This window comes from Cynocephalus volans, chromosome 13 (genome assembly GCF_027409185.1).
Source record: "Cynocephalus volans isolate mCynVol1 chromosome 13, mCynVol1.pri, whole genome shotgun sequence".
Lineage (NCBI taxonomy): Eukaryota > Metazoa > Chordata > Mammalia > Dermoptera > Cynocephalidae > Cynocephalus > Cynocephalus volans.
The window spans coordinates 99,718,677-99,745,836 of record NC_084472.1 but is presented as its reverse complement, the minus strand read 5'-3'; the positions used below and the strand labels follow the sequence as shown (position 1 = coordinate 99,745,836).

Below are 27,160 nucleotides of genomic sequence, written 5' to 3'. Positions count from 1 at the left end.
TGGTATGCAAGGTGCTTTTTTTCCCTTTCTTTCTATTAGTAGCTAAGAGCTTTCGATGGGTTTCATGACAAACTCCGTATTATGAAAATGAAAAAAATAAATAAACAAGGAAAAATAAGAGTATTTGTCAGAGTGACATGGAGATAGCTGCAATGTGAACAAATACTGAGCAGTCTGATTGTACTGGAAAGATTTAATACTCATATAATTTAGTAAAATTGTCTTACATAGTTAGTATACATTTAATTAAGCCACTGGATTCAGAGTCGACTCTCAATGCTTGCAGTATTTCCAGGAACACGATGAAATTATTCAGTTTAATATTGGGAGAAAGTACTGTGTGTTTTACAGAAATCTTAGGAATTAATTTATTAATTCTCTTTTAATTCTGGCACACTCCACCTATTAACAGTTCTTACTAATTCCTACTTCTCTGGGTAATATATGCATAGATCAAGAGGTCAATCCTGGGCTGTAGCTGGCTCAATATTTTTATTATGTAAAATGACATTTAATATTTGTGTTTTTCCTAATAGGGCCTGTGTTCCCTTCAGAGACTCATAGAAGTGGTTCACCACGTGAGGGAACTCGCTGTTTGGTTTCCTTCCTCCTGCTTGTCATTTACATTACACATTGAGAAAGTCATGGGAACGGCTGCCGCACTCTGAGGGTGGAGACTGCTGTGATTTACAAAGACAGGAGGTAATTTTCCTGTGATTACAAGATGACTCAGGTTAGTAGCATTCAGCTATTACTGCAACTCAACTAATATGAGGTTTTTTGACACAGTGCTTATTTAGTAAACCTACTTAGTGCTGATCCCTATAATTTTAAATTTAGGACAATGTAATATAAAATAAGTTGGAGTTTATTGTTACGCTAGGTGGGCAAAATATTTGAAAATAGATGTACAGGATAAGTAAAAATTACAAGAATGTATTCAGTATGTTTTAGAGAACAGAATGCTTTTCTAGGATTTAAACACATTTTTAAATGATCACTGTTATCATACAGAAGTTTGCAATATAATTTGTACTTGAAGATATTATGGAGATGTTAACATTGAAGTACCATGTATTAAAAAATTTTAAGGAAAGCTATATGTTTTTTATAATTATTTTTATAATACGGGTAAAGTCTTTTAACTACTGTGGCCAGCTTGTATTTTGACTTTAGAATTACAGTTTGAGTATGTCTTTGAAATATAAAGCAAACTTTTAAGTTTTTTTTAATACTGTGTCTATTGTGGCATGTATAACAGAAAACAATTTGTAATATTTATATTTGGTTTTAGTTATAAAAATGGGACTGTTATATGATTGGGGTATGTTTATAAAACAGGCGTCTGCCAGGGTAGGAAATTATAAGACACAAAACAAAACTGGGAAAGCTCAGTCTTAGCTCCAGGTTCCTCTGAGTGTCTACTGCATTCATAGCAGGGTATTTAGGATTCATGACCAAAGACTTGAGGACCACCTTGTTTGGAGTAAAGTATTGTTGTCTTGCCAAGGGAGCTACGAAAACAGCTCATTGATTCATTGGTTCCACAATTAATTATTTCGTGTTGCTCCATGGTCAGCACTGTCCTAGGCACATATATGATATATATACATATGTATTCATATATGATATGTATACGTAGGTACATAGATTCACAGATCAAATTTTAGTCCCCAGTCTCCAAGAGCTTAGTAGGTAAAGTGCCCTAAGAGTGACAGAGAAATAAATTTGCAGTGTGCAGAAATTCTGGGAGAGATTATTTTTATCTATAGTTATTCACAAAGGCTTAATGGAGAAGGAAGAAGCTGTGCTAGACTTTGAAGACCAGGAAAGACCCTGGCAGAGGCCTGTTTTGGAAGGGGAAGTTGATAGGAGAGCATTTCAGATGAGAGAGAACAGCTTGCTGGCTTCAACAAAACCTGAATAAAAAGCTGTATACAAGGCCCACTGAGAAAAAAGTGAGTAGATTCTTCGGGTGGAGCTGAGAATTTGAGTTACAGGAGATATGAGACATCAGACTCAAGAGGTCGTCTGGGGCTGGATCGTGGAGGGTTTTGATGGCTTTCTCCTGTAGGCATGACAACAGGAACTAAAACCTCAGAGGCTGGAATGAGGATTTTATGCTACTGTGATTATTTTTTCCTCTCCATTTGTCTTTCATCTCTGCTCACTTTATCTGACTTTATTCTCTTCTACCTGAAGATAGGTTTCTTCCATGTGGTAGGAAAGATGGCTGCTGGCAGCCTGTCCCTTACATCTTTCCAGCTCTGAGATGCTAGAGAAAAGGCCACTTCTGGTTTAACTCCAGAAGACATCTCAGGGAATGGCTCTGATTGGCTCCCTTTTCATCACCTGCCCACAGCTGAACCAGTGACTGTGTCTAGGGATACGTGACATCATGGGTTGAGTACCTATCCAGAGAGGTCAGAATACAAATCATCAGAAGGGGGTTGGTGACCTTGATTGGACAAATAAGAACAACAGCTACCCTAGTCTTCTTAGAGTTAGATACACCTAGAGTGATCTTTTAAAATTGTAAATTCAATCATGTTGCACCCCACTTGCCAACCTAAAACTATTTGCCATTGCACTTAGAATAAAATCCAATTTGTTCTTCTAATTTCCAGTGCATTATTTTATATGACTTCTCTTTATGTTTCAAACTATTTTCCCTTCTCTCATGACTCACCAACAAGGCATTAGCTGCATGGTCATTCACTCACCAAACATATTTCAGGCTTAAAGCATTTATTTATTTATTTGTAGTAAAATTTTAATATCCTAAAGAGAAAAAAATGTAAATGACTGAGTGTATTATTTAAAAGAGTGAGACTTTCAAATTAGAAGGGAGAAAAACATACACACTTCCAACCTTTACCCCAATAAAGATATGTATTGTTTAGAAGGAACAACTACAAAATTGAAGGACAAAGAAAAATTGAAAATAAAGGACTGAAAATGGAATACCTGGCAAAAACCTACCAAAACAAACTGGAATAACTAAATTAATACAAAGAAAAATAGATTTTAAGTATGATTATTGGAGATAAATAAACCATTACATAATAATACAAATAATAGAACAGTTTTAAACTTGTATATACTTACCAATATAGCCTCAAAGTATTTCATACAAAATATGCCAGAATTTCAAGAAGAAATTAAATCCAGAAGCATAGTGTGAGATTTTAACATGCTTCTGTCAGAAATTTATAGATCAGGCAAAGTCTAAAACGGGAATAGCCAACTTGAGCAATGAAATTAATAAACTAGACCTATACGTGCTTCCACTCAACAATTAAGCATGCATTGTCTTTTTAAATGTATGTAGAATACATTTCAAAGTTTGCTTATGGACTAGTCCTTGGATTCAGTCTCAACACATACCAAAAAACCAGTATCACCAAGACCACATTCTCTAACATGCGTTAAAAATAGAAATTTAAAAAAACCAAAAATATATTCACTTCTTCTACATTTGGAATTTTATGAAACACTTCCAAATATTTCATAGTACAAGAAACAATTCAAAATAAAAGTTAGAGAATATTTAGAACTGAATGACATTTAAAACACATTTACAAAAACTTGTAAGATACTGCTAAATAGACTTTAAGTTATTCCCTCTCATCTTCACAGGGCTGACTTTTGTCATTCAGCTTCTTTCTTTCTCTCTTTCTCTCTCTCTGTCTCTTTCACTCATACACACACATACATGCACACACATGCATGCACACATGCACACACACACATCAGGTTTATTGTTAGGAGACAGTTCTCCATGTCTTGGTTTTATTTCTGCACATGTGTATCAGCTTTCACTCTGCACTGTCTTTTCAAGGATGCTTGTACAGCAAATAGCCTTAGAAGATAGAGATAGTGGAGATAGTGTCTCCCACAAGCAGAAGGCAGATCTGGTGCCTCCATAGCCCCATCTCAGATAATAAGATGTCTCTATTCAGGGCAAGAGTAAGGCAGTTTGGCTAAGAACTCCTTTATAAAATTGGGAGTTTTCTAAGTTTAGGATTCCTCAGTTGTCATACAAACCCACTGTGTGCAGATTACCCACCTGAGCCTGTCTCCACATCACCTCCATGAGATTTGGGCTGGGAGGTACCAGTGTAAAGTTGCAGCTCATGCTGCCTGCTGAGCTATGAGTAATAAAGTCCCTTGTCTCTGACCTGAGAGTCTCGTGTCTCTTTCCAAGCAGGCTAACTTGTTAGCTTGCAAGCAGGATAAGATCTCAGACCCTTGGTGGTTCTGGGTGATATAATTATAATGCAAATTCATCCTTTTCAGGTTTGCTATTCAATGAGTTTTGAGAAAGTTTACAACAAAGGTCATAAAATCACCACCACAATCAAATCACAGAATAGTTCCATCACCCCAAGAAATTTCCTTATTCCCCTTTGCAATCAGTTCTCTCTACCTCATACTCTGGCAAGCACCGATCAGAGTTAAATCCATTTAGTCTTGCTCTGTTTTACTTTTAAAATCAGGAAAAAAAATATTTTTAATTATTTAGAGATAACAACAACAACAAAACCAGGAAAAGAAAAGGTGCCTGTAGACCTGAACTCTGAAGGGTGAGCAGGACATTGGCTGTAGGAGTGAATAGCAATGGAACCACAGATGAGGCTGTTCTGGAGTCAGAATTGGAAGGATTTGCAAATGATAGTCATGTAAAAAGCATAGGCAGAATGAAAAGGAGCAAACAATGGTGCGGTTCTGAATATCAGTCCCTGAGACCTTGGGAATGGGTTGTCAATAACCATGACGAAGATGTCAGGCAGAGTTTACAGGGCAAGGGAAGAGACATAGAGATGGTTTCATGTCCAGGGGTTTGGTCTCCTGTGCCTCCATCAGCTTCCCCCTGGCAAAGTTCGTTGCTGCTTTCTCTACTCAGGTTTATGTTTTTGTCGTCATATCTGTGAATGCTTTTGACTGTTAGCATTCAATTTTTTGTTTGTTTCAAGGTTACATTGCAAGCTTTACAGACTACTTGAATAGCAGCAGTAAGGGTAAGATATAACAACACTATCTCAGCATCCTTGAACACTAGTTATTTGAAGTATAAAATAATCATTTCAAAATGTTCTTTAATAAAAAAGCAAATTCCTTGTGCATTTGGTAGCATGATTGAGCTAAAAGACGAGCACTAAAATAAGAGTGCAGAATTCCAGATGAAGCAAGGGCTATTGAGTCTGGGTTAGCAGGCTTCCTAATCCCTCTGCTATCCAATTCCAGACACATGAAAATACTCCAGATAAAGAGTCAGCAATTTGCCTGCCTTAGGAAAGATGTGGTTGTAAGAAACAGAAATGAGTTCAAATGAAGAATATTTTAGGGCTAAAACAGGGAATGCAATTGAGGTTCAAGGTTAGGAAATAAAGTACATCAGGACCTAAGGCTAGCACTGTGAAATGAACAGGCTTCTTGGAGTTGAGTGGCCCTGAGACCCTATCTAGACTGCACATAGTACTGGAACTGGGAGATCAGATACTAGACAACCCTCCCTCCTGTGCCTCTCTCCCCTCCACAGTCTCTATGGAAATTGCAGTCGCTCATCCTGCTTTTCTCACGATGGCTACATTTACTTTGCAGAACAATCTCCCCTTGATTCATCATATGTGCATGGCTAAAAATGGACTATCTAACAGACTCCAATGACCGCAGCCAACCACCTGCAGTCACCTGACTATTCAGGTCCTTTAGTTCAAGTTCTCAAAACTGGGCCAGCTCCACTGATGGACTGGTGGTAGGTCTGGATTTTAACCTGGGTCCGGTCAGGGGAGCTGAGATCCATGGAAGGAGGGGCCCGTGGCACGGAGCAGCCTCTCTCAGATTGGCAGAAATGAGCAACTCTGCTAGGCTTCCTTCTGACTTTCCGGTTAAAATTCATGTAGTCCTTACTTTTAAGAATTTTATAGACTATCTTAGAAGTTAAAATATATAAATCATGTTTCTTAGGTAACATACTTCATTAAAATGACATGAATAAAGAAGGATACTAAGGGAAAGAACTTCCTTTGTTTGGGGAACTTTCTTGAATTGGAAAGCATTAAATTAATTTCCCAAGTGTCTTCTACAGAATAGTTTCCCCTGAGAAGACAAGGTGTTTAATGAAAGAAATGAGTACTATAGGTCTGATAATTTTGTGCAAAACCTAATTAAAAAAAAAATCATTTGGGACTGTTCCTGCAGGATTTCTCAAAACTTGTAGCATGCTAATGTGCATTTTGGGTCTCAAAGGAGGGACACAGTGTGCGGCTTTGACTACTGACCTTTTTATCTGGAGTACTTTGTGGGTCTAGAATTTGACAGCACATGGATTAAGAAGCCTGGCTAAACCAAACCTGATAATCCTTGCTTTACCTGGAATTCTGTGCTCTTATTTTAGTGCTAGTCTCATTAGTTTAATCACACTACCAAATTCACAAGGGATTTGCTTATATTCCTAAAATCCATATGGAAAATATTGTAGGAAATTTAAATGCACAGAGTTTCAAAAATGTCATACTGGATAGCCCCAACTCTACAGATCAATTTTCATGCTCAGCTATTTATTCTGCAGCATTTAAACTTAACTGTAAAATACAAAAACAAAAAACAAACAAAAAACCCCTCCAAAAGGATTCATATGGTTGACACACCTAAAAATAGCCATCTTTAAGTTGTTGATGGTAGAAGCCAGGAAATTTGGAGGAGAACTTAGAAAAAGGATTCCAACTGGTGCTGTTTAGATGCCACTAATTCTGAGCTTGAAATTGGAGCCATTTAAAAAAATACAAATTGGAAGGAATTGGGTTTATGTCAGTTGCTACTTCACATTTGCAAGTGCAATAAAATAAAATTTATTTGTTCTAGGATTCTCTAAATTATATTGTCTGTTTGTTTCCTTGAGGGGGAAAATTTAAATTGACTTTAATCTACTGAGATTTCGATTTAAAAGAAAAGCGCACAGTGTCTGAGTTTTCTGGGTGTGGGCAGTTATAGCCAGCCATATGTTTACTTTGTAAATTCCACTTGAGGGTGCCATTTAAGCTGTTTCAATTTGGGTGGAAGTTTTGTCAGACCTCACAAATTAGATTTATACTCAAAGAGTTTGCTAGGATTTTTTGCAGAGGCGGTGGGCAGGTCTGTCGTGATTAAGGACAACCTATTGCTTTTTAAGAGTAAATCCTGACAAGCTCATCTTTGCATGATGGAATTAGAATATCATCAAGAATCATTCAGCAGATGCTAAAACTGGTGGGTGAGGGTATGAGAAACAATATTTGCATAGTCTCAAAGTATCTGTCCACAAGATATTTCTTAAATACAAAGGGAGTAAAGGTAATTTACAGTGAAGTAACTTGGCAGGTACCATCTTACCCAAGTGTTTCCTACTTCCCAGGTGGGGTGGAGGGTGGGAGGACAGAGGCTGTCAGGGACAATCCCTCTCCTTTCAAACTGCCATCTGCAAGTGTCAGGTCCCCTCCCTTCCCACACTCCCCAGGATGAAACAATGACTCCCTTGTCTACCAAAGCTAGTGTTCGCCTCTGTACTCAGAGTTGGGTCCATTATGGTTATTTGTGTGTTTGTCTGCTCATTTGTTGAGGACCTGCTGTGTCCTAAGTGCTGGGATTCAGCATTAAATAAGACAAGTCCCTGTCTCTAGAGTCTTTCATCCAGTGCAAGAGACACATATCTCAATACAACTATTACAGAACTTTGTGATCTGTAGAGGTAAGCATGAGGTGTCACTGGAGCACAAGGGCCAGGGCTGAACTAGCTGAATGGCACCAGGAGGGACAAATGGTTCTTAAATGACTGAAAATAGTTTCATCTTGATTAGTAAAAGCCACAATCTGAGCCCCTGACCACTTCCCTGGGATACCCCACACTCATATGCCACAGTAGGATAATTAAAGGATTAAACTCGAAACAGTCGGGGCTCCAGGACCTACTCTTGTGCTTTTCCCACTCCTTTCTGATTGCCCTTAGCCTGCATGGAAGGTGAGGGAAGGCTTCCTGGAGGAGGTGATGCTTGAGCCAAGAATGAATCAAAGTTAGCCAGGTGAAGCACAGCTTCTGTTCAAGCCCCTGGGCGAGAGGGAATGTGGCGCCTCTGAGAAACCATGGAGCGTGAGTATGACAGGCTCCGGTGATGCTGGCGCAGGATGCTGAGAAATGGCCCTGAATGGGGAAATTGAGGCCAGATCAGTAAGGGCCTTATATGACTTTCTAAGCCAGCTGAACTTGATCAGACAAGCTGTAAGATGCCTCCGAAGAAGTCTACAATAGGAAGCAAATACAATTAGATTTATATTTTAGAAAAATAGCTATGATATAATTGAGGCAAGGGCGTTGAAGGGCCACAAAACCTGTTTGCAGGCTGTTGAAGTAATTAGGCAAAAAATGAGTTCCTTCAATAAAATCGAAGCAGTGGAGGTGTAGAGAAGTGGTTGGAATTCAAAGACGTTATGTAAGGTAGAATTAGCAGGGCTTCGTGATTAGATTAGAGTGGTGAGCTACCAGTTATAAAATTGTACCATCCATTTAGCACATGGGAGAACGATCTTACCCGAAGTGAACCATTCAGTAAGAATTTGGGCTGTGCTTCCAAAAATGAAGAATTGATCTTGTACAGGAACTTAATGATTAGCTCGTTCCCAAACCATGATTTTCCGAAGATTAGCAGATGAAACCTATGCGTTTGCTAGTCTTTTGGCAACCATAGTGAGGTTACTCTGAAGGTTTTGGTGCAGCCTTAAGACAGTGCAAGGGCAGCACAACTTTTGCAGCCATAGGTCCCCGCATCCTCCTTTAGCCGTCACTGGTGCGTACTCTGACCTGCATTCCTCGGCGGGTCCTGTTTTACCCAGGATGGATCATGAAGCCGCCCGGCTGGAGAAGCAGCATGTGCATGATGTGTACCAGAGCACTGCCCCCTACTTCAGCGACCTGCAGAGCAAGGCCTGGCCTCGTGTCCGCCAGTTCCTCCAGGAGCAGAAGCCGGGCAGCCTCGTCGCTGACATAGGTAACCCAGGGCTGCGCCACGTAGTGTCAAGTATATTTCATCGTGCCTTTCCTTTTTCTGATTCATTTTTCATTTTTGTTCTAACAGGAGGCCTGAAATTGTGTCCGTGGCATGTCAGGATCTAGAATATTCACCGTATAGCAGAAATTCATATAGTCAAGTCAGCAAGCAGAAACTTCCTCAAAGCTACATGTAGATAGTGTTAATCTTTTCAGGGCCTTTGCACACATACTCCACCAAAATTGACCTGACATTGATTGGATAAATCAGGATGGAAATGACCACGTGTGAAATTGACCATTTTAAATTTAGAGATGTTCACTTTTTTAAAAAATGTGTTTTGTACTGGCAGCTCACCTTGAGTAGCTCTCATTCCTTCTACAGAAGAGCCAGAATTGTGGGGTTATGAAATTGGTCCTATAACCTCTTATTGATCTCATGGATCCTTGCCTTTAATTATTCTGGAGGTGTTTTATTATTATAGCATATTTTTAATTAGATAATATTTCCAAAATCACTGATGTGTCTGGAGTATCTTTCTGAATTGAAAAGTAGTAAACCACAACCCAGCAGATCTAAGACTAATATTTAAGATGTGATTAGATTCCCACATGAGGCATGACCACCTAAATCCCCTTTCTAGCAATTGCATGCTAACTGCACCCATAGGAGTCATCTCTGTAGTTACAAATTCTGTCTAGTTTTACGTTCGCTCTAAATACTCGTCAGAGAAACAGACACGTCTGCAGCTTTGAACTCGTCAAAGATGGCTGAGCAGTGTGGAATTTGGGGGAGGGGTGCATGTCACATAGAAATTGGGAGTCTTTGAAAAGTATCTCTATCATGCCAATTTTTAAAAAATAAATCTGGTTTCAGAAGATGCAGCGAATTTGGAACTCTTACCACCCATAATCTAAGCAAAGTGCTAGAATGTGAAAATCAGTATGTGGGAGAAGAAACTATTCAATAAATGGCTTTGGGACAACATATGTATAATATATAATGAGAGCTACTTTCTCACATCTTACACCAAAATAAATTTCAAGTGAAGCAATGATTTAAGTGTAAGAAAATGAAATCATTAAAGGATAAGATGACAACTAGATTATTTACAAAAATATTCTCAGAGGGGAAAGGCCTCTCTGTGTATGACACACACACACACACACACACACACACACACACACGCACACACAGAAATCATGAAAGAAAATACAGTTGATTTGTCTTCATTCACAGTACTTATATGCTATAAAGTTATCACGAACACTGGATTAATGAATATTGAATCATTGTCCATGGGGGGGAATATAGGGTTCGGTTCCTGTGAGCCTCTGGTCACAACATTTTTATCAACTTGTCAATGTGTATCCTTGTTTCATGTTTATAGATGCCTTATTACAATATATTGTTGATTCATTAACCTTGAACTCACATGCAACACACAATAGCTCATGTCTGAACAAAGCTTATCGAACACATATATTTTGTCCATAATGGACATCACTGCCTTACGTTCAGGAACACTAGGCAGCTTTTCAGCCCTGTGCTTCGGGGGGTGTTTTAAACAATGAAATCACCAAAAAAAAAGGAAAACATGGCACTGAATGGATTGTGGAAGAGACAATAGTTCACCGTATTTCAGAGAGCTGAAACAAGAAAGCTAAGAACAGGGAGCTCAGGTGACCCAAACTTTATTAACCACATCATTGCACTCTGCAGTCAAGCTGACTGGCTGAGGCATGTGATGATAGCTCCTGGTGTGGAAACTGAGTCCCGAGAGCAGGGACCAGGGACTAAGTGAGCAGGAACAGCAGCCTCAATAAAAAGAACTTCAGTGATTCAAAGACAGTGGAAACGCCAGGATCTTCTCTGGAAGTGCTGTGCCCTGTGTACTTACGGCAGTACCTGTACTGAAATGGGCTAGTCAACATTCAGTCCACTGGCTGGTGCATGAAGGGCATTCTGTGGTTGGAAATCTTTACTTGGATCAGTTTAAAAAGTAGGAGAAAGACCAGAGCTGGATTCTTTTTGAGCAAAATTCCCCTTTTACAAAACTGACATCAGAGACAACTGTCCTAATAGCATTGGAGATTTTATTTTTGTGTACGTAATAAAAATTAACTTTTCAATAATGAGGCTTCCACTTGTCTCTTAATTCTCAGTGTATTTATTCTTATCTCAATGGTCCAATTTAACTGGCTAAATTATTCTCTGATTAGGATTTCTTCACTGAGACAATAAAAATTCAGAACTCTTCCTATGTGCCTGTAGAATAAAACACAGTTCCTCATCTCTGGCCTCAAGAAATGTATATAAAACGGGAAACAAATAGGCTATATTCTCCTTTTTTTCCCATAGGAAAAGAGAATTCTCTTTCAGATAAGGTCTTAGCAAAAAACTCCTGATTTTAAAAATGTGTTTGTTTCTGCGAACTTCAGTGTGTAGTCTCTGTCAGTGCTATGCAAGGTTTTTGTTTAATGAGATTTTGTAAAGGAGCATGATTGTTGTGTACTGGAGCTTGCTACAGTATCATTAATGTTCTGATTTACATTTAAGATAATGAGACGAGGCTTGGCAATATTCTTGATTTCCTCATTAAAATAAAATCTTTCCATTTCTAGCATCTCAGTACATGCACTTTGAAAGTGGATAATTACATCGTATTTGGAAGTTCCACTACCACCTTTAAAAATGAAAGCCATTAGAAAAGAATGTAGGGTAAATCAAGGACACCAGGGCTCTGGAAATGATTCAGGAACCATTTTTAAATTTGGAAAGACCGTTTCCTCTTTATTACCAAATGCTTTCTCAACAGTTCCTTCTAGCATTAATGGTCTAGGAATTTGTTTTCATCAGTATCTTTGAAGTAATTTTCCCTTTCATTTATCCAAATGTATTCTTCAAGCCAATAAAAGAGCAAACAAATTTCCAAGGCTATTTCTCTTAAAATAGGACCATCATCTTTGAAATATACAGGATTTCAATTTTAAAATATTTTGTGAATCATATTTCTCCCACAATTGCCCTCAAAGAGTGGCTACTTTTTCTCCTAAGCATTGTTAGGAACAGTGGCTATGAGATCTAAAATGTTTCAAGACTGCAGTCATGTACATTGAAATAAAAATGTTAGAAATCTTATTTTTTATTCATGCGCTTTCCACTGGCTCATCTGGCATCGGTGAACCTTAATTTTGCTTTTATTACCTCATAATTTTGAAAAGCTCCTATTAAGGAGAGTTATTAAAGTTTTGTGATGTATTTCAGAAGCGGGAAACTAATCATCTTTGGATAGCGGTAGGTATTTTTTCCAGGCAGAACAATCTATAGGTAATGCCAGTAGGTACAGGTATCAGCACTAATAATTTCTGTAAATATTTCTGTAAAGGAATTAGACAATATGTCTGTGATAGAATATAACACTAGATACTAAATTGTAGAGGGCTTTGTTTCAGGATGGTTATTTATTTATGTTATTACCTTCTTCGTCATAATATCAGTAAGATCTGATTGACTCAAATCTTTCAGTTGTGTAAATTATGAATTATTTGGATCTCTGCCACTGGAAAGTGAATGTCAAAAATGGCCTATTTAAGAAAAAATGGCTCTTTGTCAAAGTTGTGTACTGAGTCAACACAGATCATTTAAAACCTAGCATTGACAACAGATTGGATAAAAAGATGTTAAAACTTATGTTTTCATTCAAATTCAAATTTAAAAAATTTAAAAAGCATGTTTTATTGTATAAATTATTTTATTTATATCCATTGAAAGTTGTTGACAGTAGTCTGTTTTCAATAGTCAGAAAGTGGTAAGAGTCTTTGGAGAGACAACAGGAGGATGAATGCCTTGGCGTGTACACATACATACTGAAACACACATGTGGAAGTGACAAGACTGCACAGTCTGTCCCTGTGATGCTGGAACTATTATTCCTGGCCATGGGACTGCTGACATGTTTTGGTTGTGCTAGTGTGCTAAACCCTATGGACAATATCTCATTCAATATTCAATAAGTGTTATTTCACTTGTCCATTCCCTTTTCTCTCTCCTATTCTATATGGAAATATGTAACTAGTCTCTGAAGGCTTTTCTGTTGCTTTTGGGAATACCTTTACACCGTGTTGTAATCTGTCTTGGTTAGTTAGTATAAACTTATTTATACTCCTCCTTATAGGACAAATTAGCTATTTTCCACTTTCCATCAAGGGCAGCATGTAACACAGGTTTTTCTCTTACAGGTTGTGGAACTGGAAAGTATCTTAAAGTGAACAGCCAGGTACATACCCTGGGCTGTGACTACTGTGGGCCATTGGTAGAGATTGCCCGGAATAGAGGATGTGAAGTCATGGTATGTGACAACCTTAATCTCCCCTTTAGGGATCAGGGCTTCGATGCCATCATCTCCATAGGAGGTAAGGCAGCCAGTCACACATTCATTCTTTGCCATGAGAACAATTGACATGGCTGAGGCCAGTGTCATGCCTCAACATCCATTCTTTTTTTTTTTTTTTTTAAGGTTTTTAAGACATTTATTTTAGAGCCTTTGTAAAATCTTACATTTAGGGCAATTGATTTCAAAATACGGTCATTTGCTGCATAAGGACCTTTTGGTCAATGAAGTTCACACATACAATGGTGGCTCCATAACACTATAATGGAGTGAAAGATCCCTATCACCTAGTGACATCTTAACTTTCCAGGGGGTCATAGAACAATGCATGCTCACATGTTTGTGGTTATGCTGGTAGAAACAAACCTACTGCCAGTTGTATAAAAGTCTACAGTTATGTACAGTACATAATACTTGATAAAGATAATAAATGACTATCAACGTCCATTCTGTATAAAAAGAACTATGTAATTCATTTTATCTAATTTAAAAAAATATTTCAACTACTTGAGTTATATGGCTAATCTCAAATGCACTTATGGTACCTATGATTGTTTTAACTATTTAAACCTTCAAACTTATTGTATTCTTTTTGATGATTCATTCCAGTTTCTTTTACTTACAAGTAAGAAAGTATTAGAGGAATCTTATTCATTTAAGATAGTACTTCATTATGTTGAAATGAAGCCAGATTCTTCCAATACAAGGTAGATTTTTGGAAGTGATATTACCTTTTTCAGGCCACAGTAATACCCATTATTAACAGAGAATTCTAGGACTAACTCACTGAATGTCACCTGAGCCAATCTGCCACTCACTCATACTCAGATTTCTGGACATGAGTCCCACCTGGTCCCAGATTGCATTGTTTTTATAATGCCATCTGCTCACTTACTGCTAGAGATTGTTCATGAGTCTAGATATTCCTCCTATTCTCCCAACAAGTGCCCAGAAAACACACATGCCAAAAAATGAAAAAAAAACAAACACAGAAAAAATCCATTCCTGAAATAAACACAGGTAAGTCTCATTTTACCCAGTACTTGTATTTGACTCCTACTATGTTAGTCATATTTAAATATAGTAGGGAACTTATTTAAGAGAACCCTATGACAAGTTCTTTTGCAATGGAAAAATCTTTTGCAAAGCAAATTACTTGCTCCAATACACTTTAAAAAATTAATCTATTTGAATATAACAAGCTTTACCAAAGCAAAGTGATTTTACGTAAAACTGGCTGCAGTTCCAGTAAAAATACAGAGTAAGACTGTTTGCTGTCTCCTGAAATAGATGAGACATCAATTTATTCAACATTATGTGGAGACTGTATCTTTGTATGGTGAGGGGATGTAGGCCTGGATGCTATAAGCTTGGGACTAGTTAGGACCAGCAAGAGATGCTTGCCATGGGAGCCAGTTCTGTTACAGTCTACTTCTTTGCAGTTGAAACTGTTAGGTCCATTTTGGTTGTAAGTAATAAGAGGAGTGTTTTAGTCTTCTCAGGCTGCTACAACAAAATACCATGGACTGCGTGGCTTAAACAGTAGACCTTATCTCTCACAGTTCTGGAGGCTGGAAGATTGAGATCAGGGTAACAGCAGGGTCAGGTTCTGGTGAGGACTCTCTTCCTGGGTTGCAGATGGCTGCCTTCTTGCTGTGACTTCACATGGGGGGAGGAGTTGGAGGGAGAGAGAGAGATAAAGAAAGCTCTAAGATCTCTTTTAATCACACTACTCCCATCATGGGACCCTCACCCTCATGACCTCATCTAAGCCTCATTACCTCCCAAAGTTTTCACCTCCTAATACCATTACACTGGGGGTTGGGGCTTCAACATATGAATCTTAGGAGGACGCAGACATTCAGTCTGTAACAAGGAGGGGATCTTGCTGAGTAAAGCAACACTACACAGTGCTTTAAATCTTTAGTGGAAAAAGTTTTTGGTTTGGTCATTTCACCTAAAGGACTAGACATCGGAGAGCAGTCAGAAAAGTGCATGTACTCTTTGCTCTTCTTTTGCTAACATTACTTTTAGGATCTGCAAGACTACCTACATCTAGGCAGCACCATTGAGCCAAGGTTGCAGGGAAGGGATATGAGGTTTCCTGCTTTGGGAAATTCTCCGTGTGAACCTGGTTAAATCCTTCTCTGTTTTCAGGTTAAGTCTCATGCCTACCGTCAGAGAAAATGAAGCATCCCTGGTTACCTTCTTCTAATTAAAAATGTTTCCTTAAGTGGAAAAACAGTATGCATTTTTGTGAACTCTAGCTATGAATTAATGTGATGTGATCATTTTCAGTTAGATTTCACATTTAGAACTATTCTATGAGAAATTTCAATAAAGTATCTCTCTCTGTCCATAAATATTTGCTTCCCTATTTTTAATTTTATGTCTTGGCACTTCTTGCTTATCTTAACATGAAGAAATATATTTTCCATATTATTTCTATTATTCCATATTATTAAGAGACCATGTCTCTCCATAATAATGTGAAAGATAAGCATCATACCTAGTTACACATTCACTATATTTTACTATCAGATTAGAAAAGAGAAACACTCTTTCTATTTACCTTTGTAATATGCTGACAAAATTCTAGGAAACTTTGGCAACATAGTGTCAATCAATCACATGTTTTATGCCAGTGATTCTCAACGGGGGGTTATGATGCTCCGCCCCTCTCTCCTGGGGACACTGGGAGTGTCTGCAGACATTTTGGGTTGTCACACTGGGTGTGTGTACATGTACTAATGTCAGCTAGTCGGTGGCCCCCCACAGAGAAGAATTATCTAGCCCCAAATGTCAGTAGTACTGAGGTTGAAAAACCCTGCTTTATGCTAAAACCATAAATTTTGAATGCTTGTAGTTAGAGAGATGAGATACATACACTTGAAAAGTTAAATAACAATAAATAATAAAATATCAAGATGTAACAGGACTCTAAATGTGATTTTGTGTAACTTCCCATCTGATTCTGGAATCCAATAATTGAATTTAGCTACCTATTTTCTGGGCTCTTATCAGGAGAATATTGCTATAGGATACATATATTGAATACCATTTTTGCCTTCAAGTTATGATTATGATTTTTAAACAAAAGGGGATGTTTTTATCTTTGAAAAATTCAACATAGTTTTCTGACATTGATATTTCAGATAAATATATCCTCATGTCCCATTTTAGTTATATTTACAATGTTTCTTAGTAGAACATGTATGTATATGCATGTATAATACATTTTTATGTTATGAAGAGCTCTTCATTTGTAAACTTTTCTTTTTGCAAAAGCATTTGGCTTAAAGGTTGTTACTTATTACATGTTAAAGATAAAACATAATATAAAAGATTCAGATATTTCCTGGGTGAAATTATGGTATTTCAAGTGATTGGAAATGAATGATCACTTATTCATTAATGCGTAGATGAATATAAACTTTCTTAAAAAAACGAAACTTCTTTCAAAGCCCGATAAAATCCTGAAATGTTGCTATGAGTCTACTGAAGAGAGACTATTGTATTAAAATAGTCCTATTTTAATGTTTTTATTTCTTTTATGGCCCCCAAAATAAATACAGCCAATTATCATTCACCACAGTAATGTTCTATAAAATCTCTGTGAACACTGAACTAGAAAATTCATTGGAATATAGGATCCAGGAGTAATACAGGATCGGGTTTCTGGGAGCCTCTGGTCACAATGTTTTTGTCAACTAATCAATACATTACTTTGTTTAATGTGAGCTTCTGTTTAAAGACACTTTACTTAATTTTACACTTAGGCCAACAACACTATGACTCATGCCTGAACTAATCTCATCCAACCCATGTATTTTCTCCACAAGGCACCTCAGCCTTCTCACGCAAGTGCTTGATAACATGTCAGCACTATGCTTGGAGGTCATTTTAAATAGTGTAATCACCAACAAAAAGCACAAATGTGCAAAAACTGTGGCCCTAAGTAGACCATGAAGAGAAACTCGCTCACAGTATTAGAGTTGAGATAGAAGGCAGCGCAGCGTGGTGGACCACCTCTGTGGGGAACACACACATGGGAAGCTCGAATTCACTCTGCACCTGTAGGTGAATGACCCCCAAACCTGGGAGTATTGATTTTGGGGGTTCCACATAAATTTCATTGAGTGGGAAAGTTGGCAAATACAGAATCTGTGAATAATAAAAATGGACTGTATTTAGAAAACATACCCAAGGAAGTTCTAGAGTGAATGAAATGCAAATTATGGGAGACACTGATGGCCCTGAGTAGTCACACATAGACATGAGCATTAATGATGTGTTTAGTCTTTCTCCATCCTGACCCGGTGCCTCCTTTCAGCTTGGGAACCAAGACAGTGCTTCTAGAAATGCATGCTTTCAAATGAACCGTAATAAAGGGCTCTGAGGGGTGTGAGAGGGGGCAGTCTGAGGCCTAGTAAGGTAGAGTGATTGGTCAAAGATCCCCAGGCTAGTTGTCGATAGATCTAGGATGAAATATACTTGTTCTTCAAACCCATTTTGCCCTTACACCTCCGGCTGTCCTGCACTGCTGCAGGGCAGAGTACAGACACCAGGGTGCTGTTGGTGGAGATGAAAACCTGATCACTAACAAAACAAAGTGTGCCTGTGGAATGATCTTCCTTTGACAGTTTTATCTATACAACAATCTCCTTTAGAAGAGAACAAAGAAAACAGAGAGGAAAAAATTATCTAATAAATAATACAAAAACAGCAACAAAAAAGAAAGATGGTAGACTTGCATCCAACCATATTAATCATTCCAATTAAGGTGATAGTAGAAAATTTGTGAGAAAGGTATCAGTAACACCATTGTCCACCATTTAATATATTTTCATTTGTTAGTATGTTTTAATGCCTGTTTGTTTTAGTTTCACACCTGTTAGGTGTGAAATTGGCTCCACATAGAAGAAAAAACTCACTAGGTAATTTTCAACCAAGGCTCCATCAGCAAAGATCCCTCAATAGAGAGTAACATAGGGATGTAACGATGCTGCTGCTGCTGCCATGGGTGGAAATGCTTGTTTATTTAACTGATGGCTCCTGCCATGGGTCGAAATGCTTGTTTATTTAACTGATGGCTGTGGCCTTCATCAGAGTGCTAGGGACATGGAATGATGTAGACCGGACATAGCAAAGGGACACATTATCTCGTATATTCACTTGATCCCCAGTGCTAACTGTTCTTGTGAGTTTGAATCCCGTACTTGGTGCCTTAAATAAAGTAAGACATGAGTCACAAGAAAAAAAAAAAGAATCTCCTTTTAGATATTTAGTATGTCTTTGTGGCAGGTAAACTACAGAGATTCATTTGCCTAAAACCCTTACTAACAGCTGGATATTGGTGCGTGTTAGAGGGACGTTTTCAGCCTTTGTCTCTGCACTCACTACTCACAGCAGAGCAGGAGTCTCCCAACTTTTCTTGGGACTGATAATATTCCCTGAGATATTTTGTAGGCCTATGTATGGAAAAATAATTTGATGTCTTCTCTTGACACAGTACTGTGATTAAACTCCCCCAGGAACTCACAGGCTAGCACTTTCTGTGTATTGGTAGATAAAAATAATAACACACTTAGCGACTAGATAAAGGCAGTCTTGTTTGAATCTCACTTTAACTTTGCAGGGATTGGAAGTAAAATGATGACTATAAATTGATATTTTTAAAATAGGCACAATTTTATATTGTACTAACACTTTCAAAAGTTATAAGCAATCATTTTGGCTTGGGTTAGACTGGCTTATCTTTGCATCATCTAAACAGAAAAACAATGTCTTTAACATTTTTCTCTACTTCTATGTGCTTTATTAATTTTATCAACACCGATTAGTCGTGTTAATCCTTTATTGCTTTAGAAGTACCAATTATTCATTAAAGCAATGAATTCTTTCATAGAATTCTACCAGGGAACACTTACCTAACTTAGTACCCTTTTCAAATTTTAGTAATTCACACTGGCCATCCTTCTGGTTAACAGGATTTATAAGATTTTTGGAACTGGAAGAGACCTTACAGATTTATTTATTCTAGGCTTCTTATTAGAGCTAAGAAACTTAATGTCTATGGAACTTAAACAACTTGCCCAGTATCAGCTCTTTAATAAGTACAGGAGCTGAGGCTGAAAGTGATGTCTTTCCTATGCTATTTCTACCTTGCCGTGCAGGAAATGAGGTTTTACTATATGTCAAAATTTTATCATTGTTAATGGAAAACACTAGTATATAAATGTGCATGTTTCTGTGTGTGTATACATGTTGAGACGCAGTTTTTTCTTTTGCAGTCATACATCACTTTTCTACAAAACAAAGAAGAATCAGAGCAATAAAAGAAATGGCCAGGGTCTTGGTTCCCGGCGGCCAGCTGATGATTTATGTTTGGGCGATGGAACAAAAGAACCGTCACTTTGAGAAGCAAGATGTGCTTGTCCCATGGAACAGGGCCTTGTGTTCCCAGCTCTTCTCAGAATCCAGCCAGTCTGGGAGGAAGAGGCAGTGTAGACATCTGAAAACAAGCCATCTCTCCCATCCACCTTGCTCTGAGTGTAGCTGTTCCATTTGTTTTAAAGAGCAGTGTGGTTCACAGCGGTCCCACAGCATGGACTATGAACCTGCTATGGCTAGAACCTGTTGCACAAATATTGCCAAGGAAGGTGAGGAAGAATATGGATTCTATAACACGTTAGGAAAATCTGTTCGTTCCTGGTTTTTCTCCCGATCTTTGGATGAATCAACTCTGAGAAAGCAAATTGAGACAGTGAAACCCTTGAAAAACCCAGAAGGTTGGGCCGACAGTGCTATATCAGTCCAGCCTTCCAGACGTTCTAGTTTAGACTTTGATCACCAAGAGCCATTTTCAACAAAAGAGCAAAACTTAGATGATGAAGTGTTTCTGGAAACTTCTTCTCGAAAACACTTGGAGTGGCCGAGAGCACCAGGCACTTTGAAACATCTCAATGGAGACCATCAAGGAGAAATTAGGAGAAATGGTGGGGGGAATTTTCTAGATGGCATGAATACCAAAGAGGATTGCGTGGATGCAGCTAACTTAGAAGAAGGTAAACCTTCTGCTAGTAAAATATTGAGGAGGATTTCTGCAGTCGATTGCACTGATTCCAACCCAGATGACACAATTTCTGTCCAAGAACAGCCTGACATTTCGGATTCCAGAGCCTTTATGCGCTACTACCACGTGTTTCGAGAAGGTGAGCTGTGCAGCCTCTTGCAGGAGAACGTGTCAGAGCTGCATGTTCTGAGCTCTGGGAATGATCATGGCAACTGGTGCATCATTGCAGAGAAAAAAGAAAATTGTGATTGATTGGATCATTTTAGACAATTTTTTCACTAGGTTTGATGGGATTATCTGAACTTGCATCCAATTTTATTATTTTTTAATCCCTTTATGCTTTGGTCTGTAGAGACTATGAATTGATCATCTTTTTAATCTTTGGGTAAGCCCAGAGCCTGGCACCTAAAGCACTTGACAAAGAGTATTTGTGTTTAAATGTTAATGTAAAAGATCTGAAGAAGCAATAGAAAACGTACTTTGGTGAGTTTGGATTTATTTTCTCCCTGAAAGATGAAATTCTTATAAGTATACATGTATATTATTTTTCAGTATTATACATTGATTTTAAAAGGTTCTGTTGTTAAATATATGTTTTAAAACAGTATTTTTTTATAAAGTAAAAGGGTAATTTATGGTTCTCAGGTTATAATTTAGATCTGTGTGCAAGATAACAGGTAAATCTATTCCATTGCACAGATACATACTGAACCACTGGATAAGTCATTTTGTTGCCAAGTCTGGTTTCTACTTAAAGTCTTCAGAAATGTGAGTGATGGTCAAGAGAGACAAGTGCTACAAGGACTTCTCTAATTTATAAGCCAACTTGCTTTCAGGATAAGTACGTATTGTGTTCAGTGTGGCTCAGATGGTCTGTGAAGGCACTGTTAGTGTGTAGAGAGTGCAGTATCCAAGTGGTATTTTTCCAGCCTTATTAGAAACTTGAATATTTAGTCAGTTAAGATAAGACAAAGAACGGCTAATGAGTTTTCATCTAGAATTATGCTTTTCTTATGAATTGAAGGAGTATTTAGGAAAGAGAATCTGTTTGAAGCACTGTTTTATTTTGGCTCGGAGGATAAATATGAGGGGTACTCAAAAAGTTCATGGAAAGATTTATAATATCTTTTAATTCCATTTTTCTATGACGTTTTTGAAGAGCCTTTGTAGATTGCTAAGGTGTAGGCTATTTGGTCTTGGTGGAGATATGACTGGGATTTGTTGTCATATATTAAAAAATAATATCCAGGCATTTATTTTATTGAAGGTGACCACATTTTATTAGTTAAATTAGGGATTTAAACAGAATCAACTTCTACTAAAACAGTGTTGAATTTCTGCCACTTTATAGGACTGGGCATTGTGTGGTCACTGTATCTATTTAGATTTAGCCATGGGTCTTTTAAAATTTATGTCATGAATCCTGAGACATAAATATAATTAGGACAGGACTAGAGACCTAGGAGAAGGAAGTTGACCCAGGAATATGGTCTCAGATATATATTTAATGAGGAGAAATCAACATCTGACAAGAGACTTTTTACTTTATGGACTGCTGTAATCCTGGATGAAAACCCAATTCCTCTTGTATTTTTCCACTAAAATTAACTAAAATAGTGATGGATTTCACTTGTTTTGTGGTTCTTTTTTCCTTCAATGATTGTCCTATAGCTTAAAATAATGATATTGCTTTTGAAGAAATTTAAAGGATTACTTTTAAAGTATATCTGAAAATTATTGATATTTATACTCTCTTTTGGCTTGAAAATAAGGTCATGTCAGCACTGTTTAGGTGGAGGAGATTGTCTGGTAGAAATGTTAACATATGACCGGTATTGTTCAGGGCATGCTTTGCATTAGGGGAACAATGAAAACAGACGTAGAAGTGGAATATAAATTAAAATTTAATTTAGTGTGTCTTTCATTTTTTAAATTCGGATATTAAACCATGAGGCTAAGTGGTTTTCTTGGTGGAACGAAAAGATACTTAGAGTCAAAGATGTTCTTACAACTAGGGCTTGACGGCCTTTTTATTAAGAATGGATTTTTCCTCTCTCTCGAGCCTGTTGTCACATCTGTCTTTAATCCCAGCCTTGCTGCTAGAAATCTGTGCTTTATGTCATCTCTTTCTGGTGGCCTACCACTTAAAGGTCATTACGTGGAGTTCAGTTTATCACTGTGCCAGAATAGCTTTCGAGCTGCACACAGACACACACACACATACACCACCACTGCCACCACCACCACCACTTTGTATAAAAGGGTTCTCTAGAATGGTTCTTGGGAGAGAAATATTTTTACATAATTTTGACAGGGCTGTAAATAAAATGCCACTAATAATAGCAGTCTTTCATTTTTCACCTGCTGAGCACAAGAATTCTATGAATCCAGACATTACTTTGTACACAAATATTTAACTTGGTGGTTGATAACCTTTCTTTGGGATATTCATGGGAAAAGCACTCAAATTTAACTTCTGCCTTTGGATTTAAAAAAAAAAATTCATTGAAGAACCAAACTAATTGTAAATATCTCTGTCATTTAAAAAGCTTGCTTGTCTTTAAGATTGTTCTCTAAAGGAAATATAAGTCATAAATGAGTGTAAGTTAGACAATTTATTTGTAAGTGTCCAGTCACTCTCAGTTTGTTTGATTATAGATTTTACTGATCTATGTGAAATAATTTGAAAACTTACTCCATTATTAGTACTGGATCAAATAGTGTCAATCTGTTTTCTTCTTTACTTACTGACATCAGCACAGAGTGCCACTATCTGAAGTAAAGGGCAGAGTTTGCGGGATTATTGGAGAATCCTTAAAAACCTTTGCTGGCTTCCTGGTGCCTCTCTGGCTGAATTGAGGAATTCTGTGTAAACAGTCAGATGATTTGGAGGAAAGTGCATTAACATGGACGAAGGATGTGATCAAAATAATGTTATGGTGGAGCCATGCAAGTGGCCTATTTAAATTATTATTTTTTCAATTGTCAATGCAGTGATGAAATGCCACCAGCTTGTCATCATAACTAACAAACTCTCTACACAAACATCTTGGTGTATCATATTGGTTTGGTTCTCCTACCTCATCATACATCCCTGTGCAGAATAGGGTTAACTCGTCTTTCTAGTTTGCCTTTCTATTTCCTTCCAAATTCTCAATGTCAAGAATTCCTCTTGACAAAATTCCAAGTATTTGAACTGACCATCAGTTTAAGGGGCAGAGATTTGGAGGTAATCCAAAGAGAAAATAATCCAAGTATAAATCAGCTAGGGACATAAATACACTTGTATATTAATGGCCACAAAAAAGTATAAGCACTGGGTGTTTAAAAAAATAAATAAACAAACATGGGTTTGGAGGAGAATAGAAAGTCTAACTCAGTAGTTGAACTTGGTGGGGGAGGGTACTCCCTAAAATGAGCTGTGAGAACCCAGTTTGGGAGGGAGGGGGAATTGGGACCAACTACTGGCTAAGCAGCCGCAGTCTAGGAAGAACAAATTATGCAGGCCATAGCTTTCCTCTCTATTACATAGAAAATTTGAAATAATAATAGCAGCTAACTTTTAAAAATATCCAACATCTATTATTTTATTTGAAATATTTACAACAGCCCTGTGAGGTAAGTATACTTATTGTTCCCATTTTTCAGATGAGGAAAACTGAGGCAGAAAGAAATTGACTAAAGCGCCCAAGGTCACACACTTAGTAATTATCCCACAACTAGCCAGTGGCGGAGCTGAGATTCAAACCCAGGAAGTCTGTTCCCCAGCCTGTGCTCTTTACCACAACACTGTACCCTCCCACACGCTGTTCCCAACCACTGTGCTAGGTGGGTTGTATGAGCCTCGCGAGGTAAGTGTGATTATCTCCTTTACAAATGAGCTTTAGTGAGATTAAGCAAAGATTACACTGCTAGCCAGTAATTGGATGGTAATCCCTTACATATCCTTCCCCATCTTTTATATATATATTTCATTTGTATGTCTGTTTCAATTTGATTTTAATTAAAAAATAATTCTTGATCAAAAAATACTCTGTGATCACTTTTCTCCAACTCTTCAATCCTTTGTAAATTATATGACCGTTTTCCCATTTTATAAGTGAGAATGAGATTGAGGGCTATTCAGATATTTAATTCATTCTACTTGTTTACTGAGAGCCCCACTGTGTGCCAGACACAGGACGTGAGGCAATGAATATCTGGGGTCATGAGTGTGCCCAAAATATTAGAATTAACTGACCTAATTTTAAGTGCTAAGCAGGAACATTTTTCATATTTGTTGTGTATCTATTACTATATTATATTGTTTAGTTTTAAAAAAGGAATATACAGGGCTGGCCCGTGGCTCACTCGGGAGAGTGCGGCGCTGGTAGTGCCGAGGCCATGGATTCGGATCCTATGTAGGGGTGGCTGGTGCGCTCACTGGCTGAGCGTGGTGCAGACAACACTGTGCTGAGGGTTGCGATCCCCCTACCAGTCAAAAAATAATAACAATAATAATAATAATATACAGCCCCCTTAGAGAATCAGAATGCATATCAGCATATTTAAGACCTACTCTAAGGTAAACCTGGACTTAATTTAACTGAGCTTGACCTAGACATATTAAGCCTATAGCACAAGTGTTCTGTGGAATATATTTCAGAAAATAATATGTTCGATAGAACACAAACCCCTTTAGATGGCATTCAGGCCCTTCATAAATGGACTCAATTATTTTTCAGCTTTATTTCCTGCCGTTGCACCTCAGTTTTTATGTTCTTCAACCTGCAATTTTAAACAATTTCATTAATTAGAAATTACATAATGACAAGCAATTATCACATCCCCTAGATATATTCTTGGATTTAAAATACCATAATTGTAAGCCTTCTCCAAAGAAAAATACATGAAACAGGCTTCATTCCATCAAGGGGCATATAAGTGTTATTACACACCCGTCCAACAGACGACAGAACCATGGGAGTGGGAGGGAGTTGCAGAAGTGTTGGCGGACCCTAACCCACAATGCTCAGCTCCTTGTTCCAGTCTCAACTCAGAATTATGATTATTGTTTTCATATTATAAACTCCATATTTGCAGCCTCAGTTACTTAGAGAACTGGAGTGGGAACACTTTAAAAGCACTCTTACCAACCAAGGATTGAAATTATAATGCAAATTGAAAGCATTCGGCATAAGAGCACAGGAATAAGCCTCAGAAGTAAGCGAATCAGAGAGAGAACACTGACTGTGAGTTGTCCTATTTTGATTCCCCAGGGGTCCTACAGTATGTAATACATTGACAGCAATGTGAGTCATTTCAGTTACGCCACATGCTCTGTCCCCTCTTAATGCAGGTCTTCCCCAGTTGATTACGCATGGATAATCAATCGCTTTATCTGGGAGGGATTAGCTCTATAACATAATCCAATCTGACGAGCCACTTGTGACAGCTGATTGTCAGATTAGATCCCCATTTGGCAAATACATACATACATACTGGGTCTTTGCTTCAACCAGAGCTGGGAAAAGTAAATTTTACCCCAACCCAATTAATTATTAGTTCACGCAAAACAATATTTTTTCCACATGGAACATTTATTTTTCCAATGGATACTACCTCCACATAGAAAAAACGGTGAGTCACTGCAGTTAATCTGGAGCCAGGGCAACTGTGTATTGAATTCCCTGAGGAATTTGCAGTTATATTTATGTTCACCCAGGAAGGAATCTGTTTGAAGGACAGGCATTTTTCTTATGAGCTAATGATACAACTTCCAATTAGATTTTCTGTTAATGTATGGAGAGGGACTCCATTACTGAAGTTTGCTTTTCTATCCTGTTTATTTACACAGAAGACTGGCAATACTTAGGCCCACAAGTGTGGACCGAAATGGAATTTCTGAGACACTTTGATTATGTATGTGAAAACTGTCCCATTTTCTTTAGATGTTCTCTTAAATATGTCTGTATGTAAATATATACACATGTATATATTCATAGATGGCTAGTATTTGCTGTCTTAGTAACCAAGAAAGGTAGTTCTCTTGTGCATTTGTAAATACATTAAATTAGCAGTTACCATAGAAACGTATTTCTTCGAATAGATTTGTTTCAGGGAAATTTAAAGATAATTGTTAATGTTATTATACCTCTTCTGGTGTTGATATGTGTATTTGTGTCCAAAGTGCAAAAAATCTTTTTTTCTGCCATGTACAGTTATTTTGGCTGTTTTCAGAGGAAGCTAGCACAAGAGTTTTAAAAGCACAAGTTGATGTAAAATATCCTGACTTTTGAATAATTTGGAAATACTTTATTTGGTTTAAGTGATGATGTTCAGGATCTTTTTGTGATATGTATTACTAAAAATGGTGTAATTTGTATGTTTATAATATGTATTAGATTAAGTTATGTATCAATGTACTTTTAAAAAGTGTTCCTAGGGCCGAGCCCGTGGCGCACTCGGGAGAGTGCGGTGCTGGGAGCGCAGCGACACTCCCACTGCAGGTTCGGATCCTATATAGGAATGGCTGGTGCACTCACTGGCTGAGTGCCGGTCACGAAAAAGACAAAAAATAAATAAAATAAAATAAAATAAAATAAAATAAAAAAATAAAATGTGTTCCTAGGTTAACGAGATTTTGCTTTTCTTCATTCTGACTGGGGCAGGACAGGTGTTCAATTCACA

At 37.7% G+C, this 27,160-nt stretch overlaps 1 protein-coding gene across 3 annotated transcripts; it reads left to right on the top strand.

Annotated features, from left to right (window-relative positions):
- Positions 1-568: 568 nt before the first annotated feature.
- TRMT9B (tRNA methyltransferase 9B (putative)) lies at positions 569-24,438 on the top strand. 3 transcript variants are annotated; one of them, XM_063077347.1, is made up of 5 exons: positions 569-702; positions 8,869-9,023; positions 13,265-13,438; positions 19,710-20,974; positions 24,140-24,438. In XM_063077347.1, the coding sequence occupies exons 2-4, from the start codon at positions 8,870-8,872 to the stop codon at positions 20,741-20,743; spliced, it is 1,362 nt and encodes a 453-aa protein (XP_062933417.1). In that variant the 5' UTR covers positions 569-702; position 8,869; the 3' UTR covers positions 20,744-20,974; positions 24,140-24,438. The 3 variants fall into 3 exon arrangements, with proteins under 3 accessions (XP_062933417.1, XP_062933416.1, XP_062933418.1); XM_063077346.1 differs by having other exon boundaries at positions 569-733; XM_063077348.1 differs by lacking the exons at positions 569-702; positions 8,869-9,023 and having other exon boundaries at positions 13,291-13,374.
- Positions 24,439-27,160: the final 2,722 nt, after the last annotated feature.